Source organism: Leopardus geoffroyi, chromosome A2 (genome assembly GCF_018350155.1).
Source record: "Leopardus geoffroyi isolate Oge1 chromosome A2, O.geoffroyi_Oge1_pat1.0, whole genome shotgun sequence".
Lineage (NCBI taxonomy): Eukaryota > Metazoa > Chordata > Mammalia > Carnivora > Felidae > Leopardus > Leopardus geoffroyi.
Window position 1 is genome coordinate 54417239 of NC_059331.1, and position 25455 is coordinate 54442693.

At 41.0% G+C, this 25455-nt stretch overlaps 1 protein-coding gene across 8 annotated transcripts in view; it reads right to left on the bottom strand.

The window, feature by feature from the left end:
* Positions 1-4280: 4280 nt before the first annotated feature.
* TMCC1 (transmembrane and coiled-coil domain family 1) overlaps positions 4281-25455 on the bottom strand; it is a 242260-nt gene continuing 221085 nt past the window's right edge. For 5 of the 8 annotated variants that reach the window (XM_045493896.1, XM_045493893.1, XM_045493897.1 and 2 more), the window contains 3 exons: positions 20414-20431; positions 11105-11240; positions 4281-8281 (listed from right to left, as the gene is read on the bottom strand). In XM_045493896.1, coding sequence (XP_045349852.1) covers positions 7967-8281; positions 11105-11240; positions 20414-20431 — 469 coding nt within the window. In that variant the 3' untranslated portion in view covers positions 4281-7966. The remainder of the gene's footprint in view (positions 8282-11104; positions 11241-20413; positions 20432-25455) is intronic. The other 3 variants (XM_045493899.1, XM_045493895.1, XM_045493900.1) reach the window with 1 other exon arrangement.

A 25455-nucleotide genomic window follows, 5' to 3' on the forward strand; every position in this document is an offset into this window, starting at 1 on the left:
GGGTTTTCTTGACACATACGGACTTTTCTGTTTCCCAAACCAACTTCAGAGCAAGGGCTGGCCAGGGACAGCCCACATTCTGGCTACTGGGCCCATCAGGTGAGGATGGGAGACAGGCTGTAAATATAATTATAAACATAAATAAAATCTTAAGTAGGCTTCATGCCCAGTGCAGAGTCCAACGTGGGGCTTGAACTCATAACCCTGAGATCAAGACCTGAGCTGAGGATCAAGAGTTGGATGCTTAACTGACTGAGCCACCCAGGTACTCCATACTGAAGAGAGCCAGATGAAAGAGACAGGTCCCTCTCTTCAAGGACTTCTTGGTCTATTAATGATATTAATAACTGAGACCATTTGTGGAGCACTGATTTTGAGGTCAGGTGCTGGGTGAGACATTTTAGTCTCACCCATCTAAGGAATAGTGTTTTGTTTTTTTAAAAAAGTAATCTCTAAGCCCAATGTGGGGCTTGAACTCATGACCCCGAGATTGAGTCACATGTTCTACCAACCAAGCCAGCCAGGTGCTCCTGCCGTACCTTTTAATAGAGTCTCAATACCTGCTCAGATGTCATCTTCTAAAGGAAAATTCGACTGGACAGCTTAAACTCAAATTCATAAAGGCAGAAGGACTAGATTTTGCCAAGTCATCTTGCTCTAGGATGGAAGCATTCTAATTCCAAAGGTAACAAGGATTTTTTTTTTTAATTTTTTTTTTTCAACGTTTATTTATTTTTGGGACAGAGAGAGAGCATGAACGGGGGAGGGGCAGAGAGAGAGGGAGACACAGAATCGGAAACAGGCTCCAGGCTCTGAGCCATCAGCCCAGAGCCCGACGCGGGGCTCGAACTCACGGACCGCGAGATCGTGACCTGGCTGAAGTCGGACGCTTAACCGACTGCGCCACCCAGGCGCCCCAACAAGGATTTTTTAAAAAATAATAATTGAAGTCTGAGCTTCTCATACCCCCAATTCTCATACATCAACTAAAGTTTTAAAGCTCCTCCTATTAGAGGATCAAAAGGCAAACAACCAAACACCTCAGGCAGCATTTCTCAATCATTGACAGACTTGGACTGGATGTTATGAAAAGGAGCCACTTGTTCCCTTTGAAAGGACAAGGCTGGGTCCCACTTCTCAGGACCTTTGACGGCTTCTCTTGAAACTTTAGCAGGCAAGGCAGTCTGGATTTCTTACAACCAGGCCACTGCCCCAGCCCAGCCCCTGCTGTTTTTAACTTTGTTGCTGATTCACATTGTTCTAGGGAGCCTATAGTCCTGCAAGGCTCACATTCATTGCTTGAACCACTCGCCTTGGCCTTTTTCACCTCCATGGTTTTAATGATGTTTCTTCAACTTGGAACACCCTTCTCACTCATCTCTACTCATCCAGAATCATCATCTGTCAGCCCAGATACCACTGCCTCTTCCACTGAACTTTTCCCAACTGCCCTGTCAGAACTGCTTCTTCCTCTCCACTCCCACACATGGCTTCTGACTTTATTGCAACATGTATTTCATTCTACCATGTTCCTTTTCTCTTGATTTAGCACATCTCCTTAGTCCAGGCTTGCACACAGTGGCTCTCAAATGCTGTTGGATGAACAAAGGGCTGAGCTGAACAGGCTGTATCAGCTACTGAGGTCACATCCCCTCTGGCAGTGGGACATCCTTTTGACCACCAGACCTGGAAATCTAGGCTCCAGGAAAGCCCAGTAGGTGGTCCAAACTGGGTCCAGAGCTCCTTCTAGGACAATGCTAAAGCAGAAAATGATCTATTATAACCTGGTATCAGAAACATTATCAACTCTTCATTTCTCCACAATGGACCTATTATTTTCACTTTAAAAAGTTTTGATATTTTTAACTTAAAAATAGACAAATACATTTCACACTTAAGAGATTCACATTTTACAGAAGTCAAGCATGAAAGCACCCCGTTCCCTCTCCCAGAAGGGACTACCTGGGGACAGCTTAATGTTCAGTTTCTTCTGTACACTTACATACATACATTTACACAAACACGAATATTTTCACATAAACAGGAGACAGTATACTATCCCACAACTGGCTTTTTAATTTTTTTTTTCTTTTAGAGAGAGAGAGAGAGAGAGAGAGAGAGAGAGAGAGACAAAATCTTAAGCAGGCTCCACGCTCAGTGTGGACCCTGGGATCACGACCTGAGCCAAAATCAAGAGTCAGATGCTCAACCAACTGAGCCACTGAGGCGGTCCTAAATTTTTCATTTTCATTTAATGCACTGATTTACATACTTAATTCTGAATGCTTACTGGCCATTCATTTTTCTGTGAACTACTTCATAACCTTTGCCTATTTTTCTACTGAGCTGTTTTCTTCTTGGTTCATATTAACTCTTATACTCACATGCTGTAAACATTCATCTTTTGTTAAATATGTTGCAGACTATTTTCCAACACAATCCTTTACCATTTCCTAACACTAGCTTTGGGCAAGCCATTTAACTCAGGTTTCAGTTTCCTTACCTAGACAATGAGGACACTGCCTGTGTAAGACTGTAGGGAGAAGTGAGAGCTGCATGCCCAGTGCTAAGCATTATGCCCGGCATTCAGTGAGTACTCAAACATGTGAGCTACTCTTCACTACCTAGACTTGAGGTCACAAGCTGATTAGGTGTTTAGCTTAGCCCACAGAGTTTAAAAATAGTACATTTGAATCCTTTAGGTGAGACATACATTTTCTAGTTGGCCACACCCTCACCTGTCTCCCCAGTTTGTTTTCACAACAGCTTCTCAGATTTGTTACCAGGCTTCCACTCTCCTAAGTTTTTTTTTTTTTTAATTTTTTTTTTTCAACGTTTATTTATTTTTGGGACAGAGTATGAACGGGGGAGGGGCAGAGAGAGAGGGAGACACAGAATCGGAAACAGGCTCCAGGCTCTGAGCCATCAGCCCAGAGCCTGACGCGGGGCTCGAACTCACGGACCGCGAGATCGTGACCTGGCTGAAGTCGGACGCTTAACCGACTGCGCCACCCAGGCGCCCCATCTCCTAAGTTTTTAATGAAAATAAAACAGGCTTTGAAATTATGCATTGTACATTATATAATTATTATAATCAGGCTTGCTCTGTGTACCAGTTATGCACTGCACAACACCGATATATTGTTCATAGTGTAACCCACAGTGGGCAATGTACAATGTGCACTTCTGTACATGGCAGCCCAGTCCACATTTCAAGAAGTTTAAGGCATTCTTGCAGCAATTTAAAAAGCTTTCACAAGAGGCACTCTTTACTTTTACAACACACACTAGGTAGGATCAAGGTGGGAATGATACCTCTAGCATTTAGATAGGATAGGCACAGAGCTAGTAAGCCGGAAACATGGGCCCAAATACCTTGACATTCAGATTGTGGCTATAAAGAACCAAGTCATCAGGTCCCTGCTTGATACCCTGTCAGAGGTAAGATGAGAGCTTCTCGATTTCCAGAGGCTTTTCAGTGATCAACAAGAAACCATATTAAAAATTACTACCTCCAGGGGCACCTGGCTGGCTTAGTCGGTAGAGCATGTGTCTATTGATCTCAGGGTGGTGAGTTCAAGCCCCATGCTGGGCATAGAGATTACTTAAAAAAAAAAAAAAAACAAAACGCTACCCGTATAACAAAACCATAGATGGGATTTGGCTAGGTTATAACCCCTTACATATATATAAAACTTCAAATGTTACATGTTTCACAAAGTGTGTTTATACACCCATCATAACACTAACAAAGCCTACTGAAGAATGCACAGGGATTAGGGAAGATATTCAATGGTATTATAATAGTATTGTAGGGTGACAGTTGGTAGCTATACTTGTGAGCATAGCATAATGTATACAGGTGTCAAATCACAATGCACCTAAAGCTAATGTAACACTGTGTGTCAGCTATACACACAACTTTTTTTCAATTAAAAAAAAAAAGAATGGACAGGAATTATTATACCTATTTGGTCATCACATGAATTTGAGGGAGGGCATACTGCCTCTAAAAAACTCCCTCCAAATAACTAAAAGGCAGTCTTACCTACCAGTTGAAAGGAACTGTGTCAAAGTGACAGTCTAAAATGTATGTAAAGTCCTGGGAGACAGTGACAGCCACCCAGCTATCAGTTATGGTCTCATAACGCATGCGTGCGTACACATAGCTTCTAACCCACAAACTGGTGGAAAGTTTTCAAACTGACAAACTTGTCAATGGAAACTGTAATAAATATGCAAAAATAAAGACCAAAATAAACCCGAGTCCAACCACCTCGTTAATAGCTGAGGTCTTTATTTCAATTTGTATGTACAGTAAAAGTGCTGCTGAGAATATGCAGCAACCAGACAAAACATAAATGTAATTCTCTCTCAACAATTAGCAGCTTAAGATCTATCAACTACAGTGTTAACGTTCACGCGTTCACAAGTGTCATTTCTGTACTTTTCAAATCGTGCAAGTGAGTTTTTATTCTTACACACTTTGATAAAACACACAGTCTAGTAGTCAATCCTACTGAGGGTATCACCTAGCATACACAACACACAGACAGAAATGTTAACTCTTAGAGCCACATTCAAAATCCCCAGTTTCATTTAGGGGTGGGAACCATAATTTTGCCTGTGTCAATTTGCTGATTAAAATATTTGGTTTTGTTTTGGATGCATATTTTCCAAAGCTGAAAGGCAACTCCTTGCTGGAGCTCACTTGGAATTCAGCATTTCATCTGACTGTATCTCAAAGGAATAGAAGTCAGAAACAAAACCAAATGCAGTGAAGACCACATAAAAATATGCTCATTATTAGGGCATGGCTAGCAAGGAAGGCTTGATCGCAGTGTTCTTCTTGGTTATCAGATTTTCAACTCAACTGGGTGAAGGGGGTACAGGGAAGAAAGAAGACCCGGTCAATGAAGTGTAAAATTTAACCTACTTTTGCTTCTTAAGGAGCCTGTGGAGTAGAAAGCCTTCCTTGCTAGGATGCACGGAGTATATACCAAGGAACTGAAATTGGAGCAGACAGAAGTGCCCTTCAATTGAACCATAAAAAAGGAAAAATGTTAGTTATTCTACAGCCTGAACAGAGTCACCCAGGCTACCACAGCCAGCCTCAAGCACCAGCACTAACAAGTAATCCAGGAATGCTTCATTTCAAAGGGAATGCGTGTAGTCTTTAAAAGAGAAGAAGTGTTAAAGCAAGGGGAAATTTCCACTCACAGAACAATTGTTAAACAACCATTGGAGTGAGGTTATAGAAGGGCTCGGAATAGATGAGAATCCGGGAACAGCCACAGTGCAAAGAAACACAAAGGCAACAGGTGTGGGCAGCGGGAAGTGGGGGAAGGCATGAAAACAGATGCATGGTTACAAATAGCATTAAATGCAGCTAACTGTTGGGCCTGGTGAAGAAATCAAGGGACAACACAGCTAGAAAGCTGTTACTGTGCCTGACCTAGCCTGTAGCTCCTTCCTAAGACAGTTTGAGAGGATCGTGGGCAGTTAGCACAGGCCTGCTTGGCTGGGAGCTCAGGGGTCTGTCCACAGGCGAAAACCTTCCTTTGATAGAAACTGTCCCAACACAAATGGGAGCAATATCAATCCATCTATCACAGTGTCTTCCAGTGCCCACAAAAAACTTAGTAGCCTCTACACAGTTTAGGGGACTCAAAGGTTCTTACAAAAACTGGAGGATTGTGGCCAAAGCCTCTTTTCGATAGCTTTGTGGGGCTCTCTTCCCTACACTGAGTGATAAGCTAAAGCAGAAAGTTAGCAGAAACTATGCTAGTTCGACAAGGTCATGGTGTCCTTTGGCACTCCTGCCTGAAGTCACTGAAATATTTTTAGGCAAAGTTAACATTTAAAATACATAGGCATGGGAACAATTTGTTTTTGGCCTGAACATGAATTGGTTCCAATTATTTTTTAATAGAAAAATCATCCCTGTGGTCCCTGCTCTGGGCACTAATTTTGAGAGGTCAACAGAGCTAACAGGTTGTACTACAATCATCTGGGGATGGAGTGAAGATTGGGGTACCTGAGTTAAAATATCAAAATGGTTATGGAAACAACATGCTGACTCTGAGAAGGCCAGCCTGCCAAAGCCACAGGAGGCTGGAGCTGTCATGTAAACCATCCTCTCAGACAGAGAAGGCAATGCTAATCTAGTTCCAAAAGAATTTCCTCATATGGGAAGAATAGGCAAAGCATGCTTTGCTACTCTTTTCAGGGCATATTATGTGCCCCTTGCTCATCACTTGGTTGCACAGAACTGAGGCCAAGAGGGAACAGCATTTGCGATTCAATACTATGAAGAGATTAACCAAGCTTTCCAGATATGTTCTAAAGGCCCAGTCCCATCCTGGTGGAACTGGTTATAGCATGGGGAAGAAGGCTCAGTTCTTTCTTCTAAATTGTCTATAAAAGTCCACTGAGCACAAGTACGTTAGTAAGTCAGTCTAGAGGACTAGGAAGCTGACAACATTTTACACCACAAACTTGGGTCCTTCAAACCTGACAGATCCTTTTCTGTTCTTTAGGGAGAATCACCTTCAGTTGATTCTCTCAGGCAGACAGAATAAAGCTTTGAAATTAAGGATGCTGGGGCCAAAATGCAGACAGAAGGTTCCACATCACTTTGGTTTCAGTAATTAGGGGGTGTTAAGAATAAATTAAGGAAACACGAGGAATTACGTATGACTCTCATAATATAGTCTCGATTTTTCCTAAAGATAACCCCAGCCCAAAGTCACTGGGTGAACATTTTCTTGGGGCAAAAAAATCTCTACCCTATCATGCTGGTTTGTGGAAACAGCCTCCTCCTCTCCCTGCACACCCTTTTCCTCTCCAACCAAGCCAAACCCATGAAGTGGTAGGGTGGGGGTGGCAGGACACCAAAAAGCAGCAGCCAGAGGAGGAAGTCTAAGCTGCATCTCAAATCAAGGGCATCAGAGGGGAGCATTTATAGCAAGTCTTCCTTTACTCAAACTGTTTCAAGACAAGAGGGAGCAGCACACTTAAATATCCACACATTTCTTCATTTAAAAACATCACTTCTTTATTTCAAAGGAAAAATAAAAGACCCTCCCAACCCTTTCCAAAAAAACCCAATAATAATAATAACAATAATAAAAAATCCTATTAGAAACCATAAGGAAGCACTGAGAGTTTGAGTATTACATTCTTCAAGTATGCTGTTCGGATTTTTTTTTAAAGTTGGTGACTATACACATATTTAAAAAAACCTTAAAAGTGCGGCCAAGGGATTTTGCTTAAAATTAAGTATTTAGAGGGCTACTTCAAAATACTGTAGTAGGGCTTTGCAGTGATCCTTTGGGGCATGATGCTCTCACTTTTGTATCCTAGTAAAGGTTAAGGGACCAGGTTCAAAAGTGATCATACTTCCAGGGTTAGCATGAGTGGCCAACTTGGGTGAGAAAGCCAGGGAGAGATCCATGTGTTCATCCACGGACAAGGACAATCCACCCTGAATCCAAAAATTCAGACATGGAATGTGGTAGGATTTCACAGTAAAGTTAGTCTGGGAGGGGGAGAGGTGGTGAGCCCAGACGAGGCAGGGTGTTAGGTTTAACTGGTTTCCCTAATCAGGTTTTTGCATCTTTTTAGTGGGTTTTAGTGCAGTCCTTCAAGCCACAATTTAGAATGCCCTTCAGTGTGCTCCAGATTGTTGGTTCATATTAAAGGACTGTTTAAGATTTGCATCCCAAGGAAAATCATGCTACATAAAAATGATCCAAGATTTTTGCCCAAAAAACTTCTTGGATAAAATCTAAAAAATACTATTGCAATTGCGTCTCTTGAAGAAAAAAACATTATTCTAAATGTAAACAGATTCACTCAACTCTTTTGTTGTTGTAGAAAACTTCAGAGTAGGTAAGTTGCTGTCTAATTCTTCGCTGCATGCACTCGCCAGAGGGTAGGGGAGCACTGCCTTCTTGTGCCAGCATCATCTGGGGGAAGAAAAGAACCGTTCCACATAGCTGAAGAGGGCATCCCAGTGCTTCCAGAGAAAGGCAATGAAAACCACAAGGAATAAAGTGCTGAACGTCCTGTTGCGAGTCTTCATGAGAGGAACCACGCAGTTGGCTACCGTGGAGACAAAGACCAAAAGGACCGCCATGACTGCCAGAAGGATATTGATGAGTTTACCCAGAAGGTTCCGGGCAGTGGCATTCTCCAGCCCTTCCAGCTGTACCACCTGCTGCTGCTGCTGCTGCAGCTCCATCTTGGAGATGCGGGTCTGGCATGCCTCCAGGGCCTCCTGTGGGCCAGAACAGGGAATAGTTAAGCCTTCTGCTCATACGTACTCCGAGTAGCTGACACGCCCTTTGAGCAAGCCAGATGCTTCTTGAGCTATGCCAGTGATTTTAAATATGTAAGTCATTATTCAAGCAACTCTTATTCACCTGAACTGCTCTCCATTGCATTCTTTGTGGGATGGCTCACAGGAAGTAGTAGCCACACTTAGATTTGGTTTTAAACATTAAAAAAAATTTTTTTTAATATTTATTTTTGAGACACACACACACACACACACACACACACACACACACACACACACAGAGTGCTAGTGGGGGAGGATCAGAGAGATAGGGAGACACAGAATCTGAAGCAAGTTCCAGGCTCTGAGCTGTCAAGAGAGCCTGACGCGGGGTTCGAATTCACAAACCATGAGATCATGACCAAAGCCGAAGTTGGATGCTTAACTGACGGAGCCACCTGGGTGCCCCTGGTCTTAAACATTAAAAAAAAAATTTTTTTTTAATGTCTATTTACTTTTGAGAGAGACAGAGACAGAATGCGAGTGGGTTAGGGGCAGAGAGAGGGAGACACAAATCTGAAGCAGGATCCAGGCTCTGAGCTGTCAGCATAGAGCCCAAATGCGGGGCTCGAACTCACGAGCTGTGAGATCATGACCTGAGCTAAAGTCGGCTGCTCAACCAGCTGAGCCACCCAGGCGCCCTAGTCTTAAACATTTTAATGACAAGACTTCAAATATACAATTGGCTTTTTTTTTTTTCCATTTAAAAATCACAAATTTAAGTTGCATAGTTGTGCCACATAAAACATTTCAAATAGGATACCTAGTTCCTCTTGATACTTTCCTCAAATCCAGGTCCTAGTCTTAAAGTAACACTGTCAATTTAATGTGTTCATCCTTTCACTTATGTTTAAATGCATACATATTTAAGCCTAGGGAAACATATGGAATTATTTTTTGACTTTCTATCTTAATATAAATAGTATCACAGTATGGCGACTAATTCATAACTTGTTCTTTTACTCAACAGTGTGGGTCCTGGTGATCCTTTCCCTGTCAATGTGTAGAGATGTACCTCATTCTTTTTAACTGCTATGTAGCATTTTACAGTAGGGTAGGTATTTCATAGTTTATTCAGCCAGTTCCCAACTGGAGAGATTTAGGTTATTTCCAACTTTTCTACCGTAACAACTATAATGTGAACATCCTCTGAACATCCTTGTACACACTATCTGGTGTTTTCCAAGTTAAGCAAACCACAGACATCAGTGTAAAGGGCACTCTGATCCATCTCCCTAAAAAGAGTACACTTCCCCCCTTTTAGGTTGATCTCTTTAAAAGAGGGCACTATGCTCAAGCAGTAGACCAAATATCTTAAGTAAAAGCCATGAGTTTATATGAAATTTACCCACAACGTTCGGAGGACAGCTATCTCCTTAGCTAAGGTTAGGTATCCTGTAAAGTTCAGTAATGGTGGGAGCCCGAGGTTTTTCTGGTCTTGGTTTCAGTGCGTCCTGGTTTCCCAGGACTTGAGGTGAAGGCTAGGCAACTTCAGGCTGAAGCAAGCTAGTGAATGGACAGTCAGTGAATACTACCCAGCCCAGAATGATCATGGGAAAAAAACTAAAACATGAACAGAATTCTGAAGTCTGGAGAAGTGGCAGCTGGGCAAATGATCTAGACATTCTCTTGATTCCTTTGGACTGTAAAAAAGATTCCTGGACCACTTCCCTTCTCTAAGACTAGCTTATTTCAAGATGCTTTCATATGAAATCAGCAACTGTTCCCCTAGAAATACCTCCCAAGATAAGAAAAAGTTACATATTCTATTTCTTCACAGCATACACTAGAGGGCTAGTAACCTTAAACATTACTGCCTCATGTGTTATTCTCACAAACTACTTGGCAATGTGCCTGTAAAAGGCTTGGGTTTGGCAACTAGGACAAAAGCCCTTTTTATAGAAGAAGACAGACAAGATGGCCATGAATCTTGTCAGAGCAGCTCCTGAAGCAGGAGCCAACAGATGTAATAATGCATGTAATCTTCTATATACTGAGACCTCAGAACATTTCCTAAGAACTCAAGCAAGCATACCACCCCTAAATGGTATAGACTTTTGAGAAATGTACCTCATTTCAAGAATAGGTAAATTACAGTTAATATAACCTCCTCCTGATATTCTATGTTCTGCATCTTTTTTCCTGAATTTTTCAAATACTATGGTAAAATACACCTAACATTAAATTTATCATTTAATTTTAACCATTTTAAAGTGTACAATTCAGGGTCATTTAGTAAATTGATAATGTTGTACAACCATCACTACTATCAAATTCTAGAACATTTTCATCACCCCCAAAAGAAATCCCCTGTCCCTGTTATTCCCTTTCCCCACTCCCTGTAGCCCGTGTCAACCACTGATCTACTTTCTGTCTCCATAGCCTATTCTGGACATTTCATGTAAATGGAATCACGTAATATGTGGCCTTTTGTGACTGGCTTTTTTTCCCACTGAACTTAATGTTTTCTACATTTATCCATCAGTATTTCATTCCTTTTTCTTCTTCTTTTTTTTTTTTTTTTATTGTGGTAAAAGACATAGAACATAAAATCTACCACCTTAACCATTTTTAAGGGTACAGCTGAATGGTAGTAAATCCATTCATAATGTCATGCTGCCATCACCACCATCCACCTCCATAGCTCTTTTCATCTATACTCATTACACAAGCACCCCTCATTTCCTTCAATCCCAGCCCCTGCCAACCACCATTGTACTTTTTGTTAGTCTTGTGCTTTTACATGTGATCCTTCATGCTAACCTGGATGTCCCGGGCCCGTTCATAGGACTGATATGCGATTTTCTCTTCCATGCTGGCCAATTCCTGCTTCAAGTTTAAGATTTCATTCTGGTGGAGCTCTGTTAGGTCATTTAGTTGTTCTTCTAATCGTTCACATCTAAGAATGGGGGAAAAGTTAGAATTTTATGCATTCTGTATTTTTCCTGGTATTACTCTCACATCCCATCCCCCAAATCCTTTCTGCAAAGGAAGAAAACAAAAGCACAGAAAAATTAAGTCAGTGGCCTGGGCTAACAAGGCATGCTAGTGGGTTCAGTTCTCAGTCCCTGGAATGGACAGCTTGTCACAAGGCCATATCATAGCAGCAACATGGTTTTTCCACAATCTTCTCAACACACAGTATTTGCAGCGATGCCAGCAGCCCTGGTTAGCTTTGAGCATATTCATAATAAATGAGGCAGTTCTTACTCTGCTCTGAGCAGCAGAGAGGAGAGGCAAAAAATAGAGGACAATTCAGCAGGTCTCATCACAAGATAAACAGCACATAAATGGAAAATGACCTTCTAGCAGTCACCAGTAGCTTATTCTGATACTGGATAAGTCACTCACCTGGATATTCATGATTCAGGATCTATCATCCCCATGGCCAACCACAGCGTCTAGGTCATCTTAGTCAACAAATACTTACTGAGAGTCTGATGTGTACCAGGTATACTGTGGTAAGCAACACAGAATGCCTACCTTCAGTAATTTACATGCTAAGGTGTGTGGTGGGGGAGGGAGGTGAGGCAGAAAAAACAAGACAATTGCAGGTATGGGTAAATAAAACGTAGTCAGTAGGGGTATACGACAGAGTGCCTGATGGTAGGTTAAGCTGGAATGTCAGAGAAGAACTCTTTCCTGCTCGGCACTCTCCAGCAATGAGAGCTGAAACTTGAATGATGATATGAAAGGACTTATAAAGATGTGGGGGGAGGAGTATCTCAAAGCAGAAGGAATAGTAGGTATCAAGTTCTCAAGATGGGAACTAGCTTGGCAGGTTTGGGGGACACAAAGCAGGCCTGTGTGGCTACAGCTGAGAAAAAAACAGAATGGAGGGAGATGAGGTTCCTTGGGAACAGGTCCTTTTCTTCATCTTGTATCTCTAGCACTTAGGACTACCTATGAGAAAGTTATTTATATAAAGATGGAACCTGGGCTGGGCACCTAAGGACCAGTAGGATTGAAACATGTTTAAAGGACAAGATCAAAGATTTTAGGTGGAAAAAGAACATGGGTAAAGGGCAGGAGGTAGAAATGTACAGGATAATTGGAATGATGGATCTATGTTGGAGAGAAAAGGGAAATCTGGCCGTAAAAGGTAGGCATGGGAGTTGGAATTCTGGAACAGATAGTAAATGGGCCCAAAGCAGATTGCTGATTGCGGAAGGGTGACATGAACACAGTGTTTTAGGAAAATGGGTTATGTAGAGGTGAAGAGGACAGACTGGGGTAGGTTGTGTCTGAAAATCCCAGGAACCAAACAAAGAGCTACGTAGGTAGAAGGACAGTTGAAAACTAACCATTAAAAAAGATTTGAAAGGTAACAAGAAATACATTCTAGGTTATGGTGAATAAAATGTAAGCTTCTCTGATAGACAGAGGGCTCAGCCCAACAGAATACACTACCCCTGAATGCTACTTGGGCAAGCACACACCCAACATTAGCATAGAAGCCTCAGAGGGCTTTGTATTAAAAAAATAAAAATGCCCGAACTCAGACACTTAAAACTACCTTGCCCTTTCCTTATTTTTAACCCCATATATCCCTTACACAAACTTTTAAGGAATACACAGAAGTTTTCAGTTTAAGGTAACTCATGTTGCAGCATCACTGATATTCTCCCTTCCAATAATCTGTATCATACATAATTACATCCTAAACTCCATTCTTTCTCTAAGAAATGAGGATTTTTTTTTAAAAAAAGGCACAGCCAACACTTTTTATTACTTATTTTTTAATTTATTAGTTTTTACCCTTTTTTACTTTTTTTCACCCTTTATTACTTATTATCTTATTACCCTGAATCCTACTGAGTTCTCCTTTACCTTGGATAGGCATTTGTATTGCTTGCTTTCACACCAAAATTCTGTTACTAATGTGATGGGACAGATCAGAAAGTGTTTCCAACCTTTACCTGTAACTAGGGCCAACATTCTCTGTGACTGCCTTTTCACTTCATCTGCTGCCCAAGGCATGTTTTCAGAAACAGGCACCACCTCCAGAACTGATTTTCTACCATATTTTAAGTCCACCAAGTGCCATAAGATTATGTTGATATACTATTGCCTTTACAGGCTCATCTTATCTTAGCTCACTGCTCTGTAGTGTTTTTAGTGTTTGATTATTTCATCGTTCTCTCTCCTCACCAGAGATGGGAAAGAGACTTTATAAAAGGAGTGCTCCAGGGGCGTCTGGGTGGCTCAATCGGTTAAGCATCCAACTTTGGCTCAGGTCATGATCTCACAGTTCATGGGTTCAAGCCCTGCCATTAGGCTCTGTGCTGACAGCTCAGAACCTAGAGCCTGCTTTGGAATCTGTGTCTCTCTCTCTCTGCCCCTCCCCTGCTTGCACTCTCTGTCTCTCAAAAATGAATGTAAACAAACAAAAAAAGGAGTGCTGCAAAGTTACCAGTCCTTTGAGATTTAAGGGAAGGGCTGGGCCTAGCAGCAAATAACCCTCCTAAGCCAAAGAATGATGTTGGGTGGCAGGGAGGGGAGCATGGCAGTGGTGGCAACAAGTCTGCTGATGAAAACAGACCCATGTGACATCTTTTGGCATGTGTTTCGTAATTGTATAGTTCTTTAGGCCTTTCAGGAATGTTGGAGAATCTTATTTGATATTAAACATGGCTCACACATACCATTAGAACAGAATAAAAAGTAACAGCAGCAGCTGCCATTTATTCAGTGCCTACTATATATCCAAATTCATTTGTAAAACCCAAGAAGGCAGTAGGTATTATCTTCACTTTACAGATAAGGAAACAAAGCTCAGAGAGGTAAAGTGACTTGCCTAAGGGAATACAGAAATTAAGTAGGGAGCAAAGATTCGAATCCATGTTCGTTTGATTTTAAACCCAAGTTCTTAACCTTTTACACTGTGATGCCACTTCGAAATGACTCAAGAAGGCCAGATGAGCTAAACTCCCTTTGTAGGTAAGAAATCTGAGTCAGGTCTATAGCTGATCCAAATTACATTGCCATACAGGAGCTAGACTCAGCTACAATGACATGATTGTTTGGAGCCTGATGTCAAGGTGGAGTCAATGGAAGGAGGAGTGTAATAAAAACGCTATAAACCCAGAGTCAAAAAGAGAATAACAACAAATGCTGGGGAGGATGTAGAGAAATCTGAACTCTCACAGAGCTGGTGGGAATGTAAATGGTGCATCAGCTTTGGAAAACAGTTTGGCAGTTCCTTAAAAAGTTAAACACAGAATTACCATAAGACCCAGCAATTCCACTCCAGGTATACACTGAAGAGAGATGAAAACCTATTTCTACCTTCTTAGGTATACACAAACATTCACAACAACATTATTCTTAATGGCCAAAAAGTAGAAAGAACAAAATGTCCATCAACTGATGAATGGATAAAATGTGGTGTAACCACACAATGGAGTATTATTTGGAAATAAAAATTAAGTAATGACACATGCTACAATATGGATGAGTTTTGAAAACATTATTCTAAGTCAAAGATGCCAGTTATAATAAACACTGGGGAAAAGTGATTACAGGTATGACAGCCAGGAAAACTTGGGTTTGAGTCTTAGGTCTGCATCTCATAAGCTATATGGTCCTAGTTAGGTTAGCTCACTTTTCTGAGCAAGTTCCTTCACCTATAAAATGATGGTAATAATCTTAATCTTTTATACTCATTTGAGCATGGAGAGGTCATTAAAAAATGTCCAGTTTTCTCCTTTCTGTCTTCACAGTTTTACCAAGGAATATAATGGCCTTTTTGAAAACGTTTCTACTTATTTTTTTAATGTTTATTTACTTATTTTGGGAGAGATAGAGAGAGTAAGCAAGCAGGGCAGGGGCACAGAGAGAGGAAGAGAGAGACAATCCCAAGCAGGCTCTGCGCAGTCAGTGTGGAGCTCAATGCGGGGCTTGAATCCATGAACCATGAGATTATGACCTGAGCTGAAATCAAAAGTCTGATGCCTAACCGACTGAGCCACCCAGGCATCCCTGAAAATGTTTCTACTTATTAAAGAAGGCATCACTTGAAAACATGCTCCCTGAAAGGAATTCATGCATAATTTGAAAACCTTTTTAGCCAGCCAAATATTTCCTGTGGTGACTGATTCATGGCCTTAATCTCATTTTAGGCTCATTGCAGTCCACATCAATAAATATCTCACACTCAATTTTACATGTCTCTAAGATTATCACTATTTCATGTACCTCCCTACCCCTCTAGAGTTGTTGAAAGATAAAAATAGGTTACCTTACTAGAAAGAATCTTAAACTCTAGGGGTTAGAAAAGATCTTAGAAATCTAGTTAAATCTCTTTCAATTGAGGAATTATTTCTATAACATCCCTGACAAGCAATCTCTCCTTGAATACCTCCAGTAACAGGGTTTCATTTATCTTAAGGCATTTTTTTCCATTAGAGAAGTTCTTTTTAAAACTGAGCTAAAACCCCTAGCTACTTGTAATTCTCACCCCACAGTCTTTAGAGTCGCAAAAAGCAAGCTACTCCCATACCTGTATTACCCCTGATACCTCCATTCAGCAAGAGGAAATAGTTCCCGATATATTTGTATAGAACAAATCCCTGGTAAAGTCTTGACTGCTCTTGTATCTGTCAGTATTATTTGGTGGTGGGGCGGCAAGGGGGGGGGGGAGGCAGTGTAAAAAAGGGCTAGTTTAATTAAATACAAGGAAGAGGCTAAACAGGGCAAGGGAAGTAGGGGAATCACACGAAAGCACAAGTCCCTCGTCAGTATTGTTTTGTTTTGTTTTGTTTAATTTTTTTAATGTTTATTTATTTTTGAGAGAGAGAGACACAGAGTGTGAAGGGGGAAAGGTCAGAGAGAGAGGGAGACACAGAATTTGAAGCAGGCTCCAGACTCTGAGCTGTCAGCACAGAGCCTGACGTGGGGCTCAAACTCATAAACGGTAAGATCAAACCTGAGCTGAAGTCAGATGCCTAACCGAATGAGCCACTCAGGCGCCCCAAGTATCATTTTTAATTCATTCCGCTGACAGTGGTTTCTGTCAGTGCTCTTTCTTTCCACATGCTATTTGTAAAGATATGCTTGTCTTCTACTATCTTAATTCTGGGTGAAGATACAGTGGCCAAGACAGGGCAAGGCCAAGCCAGAGCTCACAGACTGCTGATAGAGAATATCCCAGCCCCAGACCTGGGAACTGTCCTTGCTAGGGCAACATACACTTTTTTTTTTTTTTTTTTTAATTTTTTTTTTCAACGTTTATTTATTTTTGGGACAGAGAGAGACAGAGCATGAACGGGGGAGGGGCAGAGAGAGAGGGAGACACAGAATCGGAAACAGGCTCCAGGCTCTGAGCCATCAGCCCAGAGCCTGACGCGGGGCTCGAACTCACGGACCGCGAGATCGTGACCTGGCTGAAGTCGGACGCTTAACCGACTGCGCCACCCAGGCGCCCCAACATACACTTTTTTGTACAATATAAAAGGTCAGGTGAGAAGATGAGGTAAGAATCTTGAGAGCCTTCCGGCTCCTGTGAACAATCGGCGGTAGGAAGGCCACGTTGGTGGATGAAGGTTTAAGTTAGCCTATTCAGTCATTTCATCTACTGTTTAGGAGCCCCATATCTACACACCTAGTTGAAAAGCAAAATGTATTCACATTTATGTTTTATTTATCCTAATGTTTCTGGGAGCACCCATCAATTTTTTTTTTTTTCAATATATGAAATTTATTGTCAAATTGGTTTCCATACAACACCCAGTGCTCATCCCAAAAGGTGCCCTCCTCAATACCCATCACCCACCCTCTCCTCCCTCCCACCCCCCATCAACCCTCAGTTTGTTCTCGGTTTTTAACAGTCTCTTATGCTTTGGCTCTCTCCCACTCTAACCTCTTTTTTCTTCTTTTTTTTTTTTTTCTTTTTTCCTCCCCCTCCCCCATGGGTTCCTGTTAAGTTTCTCAGGATCCACATAAGAGTGAAAACATATGGTATCTGTCTTTCTCTGTATGGCTTATTTCACTTAGCATAACACTCTCCAGTTCCATCCACGTTGCTACAAAGGGCCATATTTCATTCTTTCTCATTGCCACGTAGTACTCCATTGTGTATATAAACCACAATTTCTTTATCTATTCATCAGTTGATGGACATTTAGGCTCTTTCCATAATTTGGCAATTGTTGACAGTGCTGCTATAAACATTGGGGTACAAGTGCCCCTATGCATCAGTACTCCTGTATCCCTTGGGTAAATTCCTAGCAGTGGGAGCACCCATCATTGATTGAAGGGGACAAAGATAAAGTAAACAGAAATTTGCCAAGTGGCAAGTGACAGGCAGATTAGGGTACAAAATGTTTCTTCCTTCAAAGTTTTAACGCTTTTTTTAGCTTTTAAGTAATTTCTATACCCAATGTGGGGCTTGAACTCAACTCTGAGATCAAGAGTCGTGTGCTCCACAAACGGAGCCAGCCAGGAGCTCCAACACTCTTTAATATTCCTTTGAAATGCAACCCTTGCATCCCACCTTCTTTTCCAGAATTTTAGATCCAAATTGATGTAAGAAATTTAGATTTTTTAGTGTATGTATGTGTATATATATATATATATATATATATATATATATATGTATGTATATATATATATGTGTGTGTGTGTGTGTGTATACATATATATATATATATATATATATATATATATTTTTTTTTTTTTTTTTTTTTTAAAGTCTGTCCTTAAATTAGTACATGCTTTACTGACTTTTACCCATTGAGGTCCTTCCGCCCTTGAAGCATATCCTTTAGTATTTCTTTCAGCAAAGGTTTCTGTGAATGGTAATCTTTGTCTACACATGTCTGAAAGTGTCTTAATTTCACTTTCTTAAAAAATAAATTAGATGGGGCGCCTGGGTGGCTCAGTCGGTTGGGCGGCCGACTTCGGCTCAGGTCATGATCTCGCGGTCCGTGAGTTCTAGCCCCGCGTCGGGCTCTGTGCTGACAGCTCAGAGCCTGGAGCCTGCTTCATATTCTGTGTCTCCCTCTCTCTGACCCTCCCCTGTTCATACTCTGTCTCTCCCTGTCTCAAAAATAAATAAACGTTAAAAAAAAATTAAAAAAAAAAAAATAAATAAATTAGGTGGACAGCATTCTAAGATCACAGTTATTCTTCCCTAGCACTTTGAAGGTATTGTTGCATTGTTTTCTGCCAGTATAAGTCTCTCATTTGTTTGGTCCATTTCACACTGAGTTTCTTTCATAAACTGGATTTCCTTGTGCCATATGCAACTTTTGTTTCAAAGTATTTTATGGAGTTCTCTCCTGCATGTATCTCTTTCAGGTTCCTCTTTGGGCTGTATGATTGATGGCTTGGGTTGTGATAAAATAGGTTTTGGATACTTTCACTTGTGAGTGGCTAAGATGATTTATTAATAACACCTTAGGCTGCCCCTCACATTTTTATCTACATGTAAGATAGAAATTCTGTAATTATGTAACACTATATATAAATATGTAATCCTGTATGTGAATCATAGAGTATATGCAAAAGTCCTTAGCACTTGTTCCCGACACTCTCTTTTTTAAAAACATTTATTTCTTTATTTTGTGAGAGAGAGCCAGTGAGACAGCACCAGTGGGGAAGGGGCAGAGAGAGAGGGAGGGAGAAAGAGAATCCTAAGCAGGCTCTGTGTTGTCAGCACAGAACCTGAGGCGGGATTCAATCCCACAAACTGTGAGATGATGACCTGAGCCGAAATCAGTAGTTGGATGCCAAACCAACTGAACTACCCAGGCGCCCCTACCAACACTCTTGAACATTATTATAAGCCAATGTTTATCATACAATGGTCACCAACATGTCAAAGGTTCTGGAAGCCATTTTCTGACTGGATTTGGTTCATCTCATATTATATCTGAAGGCTCTCTGTCTTCACTCCTCCCACTTTGTGCCCTCTTTGTACTTCTGTTTATATGCAATCTGTATGCAATTTGTACCAGCTGATGGATCTGCTCAGACTGGGTTTTGGATTCAAACCCCGGCTCTGCAACTCACCAGTGTGGAAGAGGCAATCTACCTACTCCAAAGGGCAACTGTGAAGACTGAACAAGAGTTAGAGGTCAAATGCCCTACACAAAAAAGGAGCTCTGTGGGAAAGATTACAGATATACATTTGGTTTCCTTTTTGTCTTATAATCCTCCCAGCTCCCTCCAACAATTCCTAGTGAGGAAGTTCAACAGGACTGCTTGTTGATTGCCATGCAGTCTCTCTCAAGTGCTCTGTGGCTCTACTGTTCAAGGCTTCCTATTTCTGATTTTTTTCTCCTCTAACCCTCCATTTCTTCATCTATCAACACATTCTCAATTTACATTTTTAGACATTTTCACTGTTCCAGGATATTCAGAGTTTTTCCTATGACATCACACAAAAGGGTTTCTGGGTACACATTCTGTCCTTTTCAAGAAGAAGAAGAGAGGCACACGCCTCTCTTATTTCATCATCAGGAGGGCCAGCACAAACATACAAATGGGTTCCTGCTATCTCCCTGACTCAAGTTTGCCAGATAACCAAGTCCATTCACTGGACTATTCCAAGCTTTCCTTTAAATTGATGAAACTGTCCTACCTATCTTTCTTTCAAGACATCTGTTTTGTACGTGTGAGAGGGAAAGTATCTCAAGTAAGTTTCAACTGATCTTTGCAAATCCCTAAAAAGAGTCGAGTAGAAATGGTTAATTCTCACCATAACCTTGTAAAAAATAAAGTCCTTCAGAGATTGAACAATTTACTCACGGTTACATGAGAAATTAATAGCAAGATCTCCTCAAGCTGAGAGTCTTCCCAAGTATGAAAATATACTACTGTTCCCACAGACAGTACTTTATTAACAATTAGTTAAATAGCAAAGTAGCATTTGGGTAAGTAGAATGAGCTCCATGTCCCCACAGATGAAAACAGAACAACCAACAGGTTAGGAGACTTGCCAAGGTGACACAAAGCTGCAGAATTCAAGGGTGAAGCAAGACCCACAATGGGTCCACTTGAAACAGCTGCATTAATTCACCAACTAATAACTACTAGCAGTTGCTTCCCTCTTCAAGTCATAATAATTACCTGGAGAATGAGGACTTTCTGAAAGAACAGAAAAGTCACAGCTGTTATTATGTAGCTGAAATCCTATTTACACTTACAGTTTTTTCTAATTAAAATTTTTTCATGTTATTTATTTTTAATAAGAAACCTTTATTTATTTATTTACTTACTTATTTTTGAGAGAGAGAGAGCATGTGTGAGGAGTAGAGAGAGAGAATCCCACAAAACGCAGAAAGAGAGGGAGACAGAGTGTGGAGCCAGGAGTGGGACTCGAGCTCACCCGAAGGAGGTTCAAGCTCACCTGATGCAGGGCTGAAACTCACGAACTGTGAGATCATGACCTGAGCCAAAGTCAGATGCTTAACCGACAGGGCCACCCAGGCCCCCCTCATGTTTGTTTATTTTTTGAGGGAGAGAGAGAACACATGAGCAGGGGAGGGGCAGGGAGAGAGAGAGGGAAAGAGAGAATCCCAAGCAGGCTCTTCACTGTTAGTGCAGAGCCCATGATGGGGTTTGATCCCACAAACCATGAGATCATGACCTGAGCGGAAATCAAGAGTTGGATGCTTAACTGACTAAGCCACCCAGGCACCCCACACAATTTTTTTTTTTTTAAAGTAGGCTCTATCCTCAACGTGGGGCTCAAACTCATGACCCTGAGATCATGAGTCACTTGCTCTATTAAGCCAGCCAGGCGCCTTTACACTCACACAGTTGTGTTTGGGTTACCATAGTTAAGCATCTCCGATCTGCAGGAAACATCAGGGAGGAAACCAAGAAAGCCATAAACTCTGGGGCTTTTGTAAAATGCTATGAACAAAGAGGTTGGCAAGATGCCCTGGGTGTCTTGGAATGCAGGTCTCCCAGGTTGCTTCAGCACCTTGAAAGAACTTTAATGGGCCTGTCACTGCTAAAACACTTTTGCTGATTTGTTCACCCAGGTCATGGAAGTTTGTTCCTCAGCTTTTTTCACAACCTCACAACCCACAATTTGAAAGCACAAACCTGATCAGGCATAGCAATTTGCAGTCAAACATTTTTCAGTGCCATCAGTCATTTTTATGTGGCTTACATAACCTATATGTGAAATTATGGTCTGAAATCAGGCTAACACAAAGAGCCCAGTAAAGATGATGTGGTGTCATTTTGGGTGGAGGAGTGCAAGCAGGGGAGGAATTTAGGGTTCAGTCTACATCTAGTTAATCACTGTAAGCATCAAAACATCAAAACACTAGCACCAGTAATAACAATAACTACACACCTCCACCCCCCCATGCCTTTTTATGTGTGGCATTTGCCTCTGATTCATGAAGACATTTCTACCTTAATCCTTACCTCCTTTGTCCCTAGGAGGTACTTTAATTTGTAATTAAGGAATGGGAGACTGAGAGAGATGCAGTAACTTCCCCTTGTTAGGTTAGTGAGGTGTACTGAGAATCTGAACCACTCAGTTCATGCTTCCTCTTTTTAGAGTTTACTGTTGCCTTTTAAAAAACTTATTGTTCCTATACGACTAATCAAATGCAAAATCTAAACAACAACAAAAGGAAGAAAACATCTATTACTACAGTTCCCACTACTCTCATTATTAATATTATAATCTCTTTTGCTTTACTTGCTAGTGTTTACTTCCTACCAAAATCCTAAAACAAGGAACTTGGATCTCTAGGGAATTCATAGAAAGAACACCTCTGTCCTTTAATTAAATATTAATATCAAAGACTGAGGTGGAGAGGGGAAGGAAAGGTAAACTGTGTACAGCCTTTCACAAATGTGATTTTTTAAAATCAAGAACTCTCTGTAAGGGATTTTAACCTCTTGATATGACACCAGTTAGAGCTCTCTGGACATGAAAGGAGAGGCAATTCTTGATCCAAGTGTATGATTTTGACTGGCATGTGTTTTCCATGAGACTTCAGTTTAAACACAAAGAATGAGATTAATAATCTCATTTTGAGACTTTTTACTCAAAAGTTCTTCTGAAATCATGACTACAACTCAAAGAAAATTTCAATACGGTTTGAGTTCAACTATTAGCAAACAGAAAGCCTTAAGACTGTAAGATCTTTTTAAAATATAGGTTATGTCATATTTTGGCAGATGAAATCCACCTCCCCCTGAAGTAAAATCTGCTCTATTTACAAAATATAAAAACACATGTAGATTTTGTTGTAGGTAAACAATAAATAATAATATATAAATTGATAAAGTATTTCAGCCATTGGATTAGTACACACAGTAGTCATCTTCTTAGATCAAAGATAACCTGGTGCTCTTTTGGGTCAAATTCCTGATGAATGAGGAACTGGATGAGTGTCAGGCTGGGAATGCTTCACCTAGTGCATCACTCTTTGGGTGTGGCTCAAAAGTTCAGAGCCATCTCTGAGAGCCAGTGGTGCTTCTCTAGTTGGGCAACAGGTCACTAGGACAGGATGGCTGAAAATCTTGTAGAGCAGGTATTAAGAGAAACAGGAAGAACGAGGTCCCGGTGCTAACACCAACAGGGACCTGAGGTAGCTGCTGCCAGTGTTTGACCAGAAAAGAGACACATAGGTAGGGTAAGGGTATGACCTGTAGTGGCAACTTGAATACATTCGTGGCTGAATTAGGGAAAGTAGATGTCTTGTCCTCACTTTTTGTTACCTCATTTGTGTTGAAGCCTGAAAAGAGGCTAGGGAACACTGAACTAGTCTTTAGTTGGAAAGTAAAAAGCATAGAATTAGTCCCCCAAACTTTCAGGGTAGGCAGTGCATTATCTTAAAGACAAGAAACAGCAGATGCCTAAAGCATATAGGGAATAAATATAAAAGCTGGTGGGGCGGGGGCGGAGGTGGGTTTCTAGGCAATTTGGAAACTTGGTAATGACAGCTTTCCAACATCCTGGCACACCACAGACTATACTAGGTGCTTCCACATACATTATCTCCTTTAATAATCTCAACAACCATGTACAATAGATATCATTACCTTGTTTTTATAGAGAAAACTAAGTCTCAGATGAGTTACATACTGTCACACAGCTAACTAGTGTCAGAACTGGCAAGTGAATTCAGGCTTGTCCAACCTCAATTAATTACTGAAGTAAAATAATTTTTCCCTCCCTCTCTTCCTCTCTCCTTCCCTCTTATTCTTCCTCTATTACCTCTTCAGTGGCTAAACTGGGAAGAGCAGCACATCTGTAAATCTCTTTTATGGAAGGTCTTATTCTTCATAAGGACATATTTCAATTGGGCTTTTTTTCTTTATAATAGCTAATTTGATCCAATATTCTCAGTTTCAATTTCAACTTACTGTTCAAACCTAGTCTACATATACTCTGGAGAGTCTCAGATCAATTTACAGTTGATATTGAGCTAACACCTGGAATAATGGAGCTAAAATCGGTGTCTCTGGTCATATCTTTCTCATGTCTAGTGATGGTAAAATGAAATTATATTTAACTGACCATTTGTTTAGTTAAAACTCCAATGGCCTGTGCTAATTGGGTTAGCCTAGCTACCCATGGTTCCACTGCATGTGATGACTGCTCACGGCGACTGCCTTCTTCTGTATTTTTGCTCTTATGATTCAGGGCAATTTAAAATATCCCTGGGCTTAATACAAAGAGTCTGAGAAGTCAGTTTCCAAAGGACAGTAATCCTCTTAAAATAGAAGCTTTCAAAATGGTATTACTGCTTGTGAACACGAGAAGGGTTTTTAGCCTGCCCTACATGACACTGCCATATACTGACAGTAGCTGAGTAGGGTTGCAGGCCAGATCTCCTAAGGAAAAAACTACAAAAGGAACCTGTAAAACTGTCAATGAATGGTTTCCTGGTTCTCCCCTATTTTCAATGCATTTTGCCACGGATCAATTTTTTCCTATGGTGGCTTATTAATATATTACATCCACCAGGGGAACAGAGCTAGTCTTCCAGTTTTTAGCAGAGTAAAATATACGTTAAGCCATTTTAATGTGTGACCCGGCAAAAGTCACTTTATCTTTCTGGGTCTCAGTGTAGTCATGTATAAAATGAGATTAAACTAGATATCTAAGGGCCCCTTCTATTTCTGAAGTACTACATGAACCCAGGTTCCACTAACAAACCTGTGATAATACTTTAATGGGATGCACAGGCTATGTGGACAAGAAGAATCTGGTTAGTGTAATTCCATCACCAAAAAAAATGTCTAAACCTTGTATCCTACTTTCCCAAAATATATGCTCTCACTCATATCTGAGAGCCCAATGCAAAGCTCAAAGACTAAACACCTAATTCCTGATCAAAGGTTGATGCGGAGTTCATATCTAAGCTTTGTTACAGTAGCTTCCTGGGCTGAGTGCATGTGGGTGCTGAAGACATACTCAGCATGGCATAGTTATGTGGGTGAAGAGAGAGAGACTGTACTCCACAGGCGTTTGAATGTTTTTGATTATTTCACAGTAAGTAGATGGCCTTGGGTAAAAATCTTAATTTGGCGCTATTCACAGGTAGAGAGCAATGGGAAGCAATTAAGTGAGTGACAATACTGAGAAGGGACTCTGCAAAGGAGGAAATAAGGATGGAAGTGAAAGTTTCCTTAGGCAGGTTTCCCCTATTACCTACACTGCTGTAGAAAACTTTGAAGAGATTTTGTATTCACAGAATTTTATAAAATGCGTTAGAAACAGTGACTCAGCTTTTAGTGAAACACACACTTTGACCTGGAAAAGGCCCCCCATGGGGCGCCTGGGTGGCGCAGTCGGTTAAGCGTCCGACTTCAGCCAGGTCACGATCTCGCGGTCCGTGAGTTTGAGCCCCGCGTCAGGCTCTGGGCTGATGGCTCAGAGCCTGGAGCCTGTTTCCGATTCTGTGTCTCCCTCTCTCTCTGCCCCTCCCCCGTTCATGCTCTCTCTCTGTCCCAAAAATAAATAAACGTTGAAAAAAAAAAAAAAAAAAAAAAAAAAGTTTAAAAAAAAAAAAAAAAAAAAAAAAAAAGAAAAGGCCCCCCATACCCGATGCAGTCAATGCTTCCTAGAGCTAGACTATAGGCTAGTCTTTAATCATATAGGATTCAGGGTGAGCTTGGGGAAAAAAAGAAAT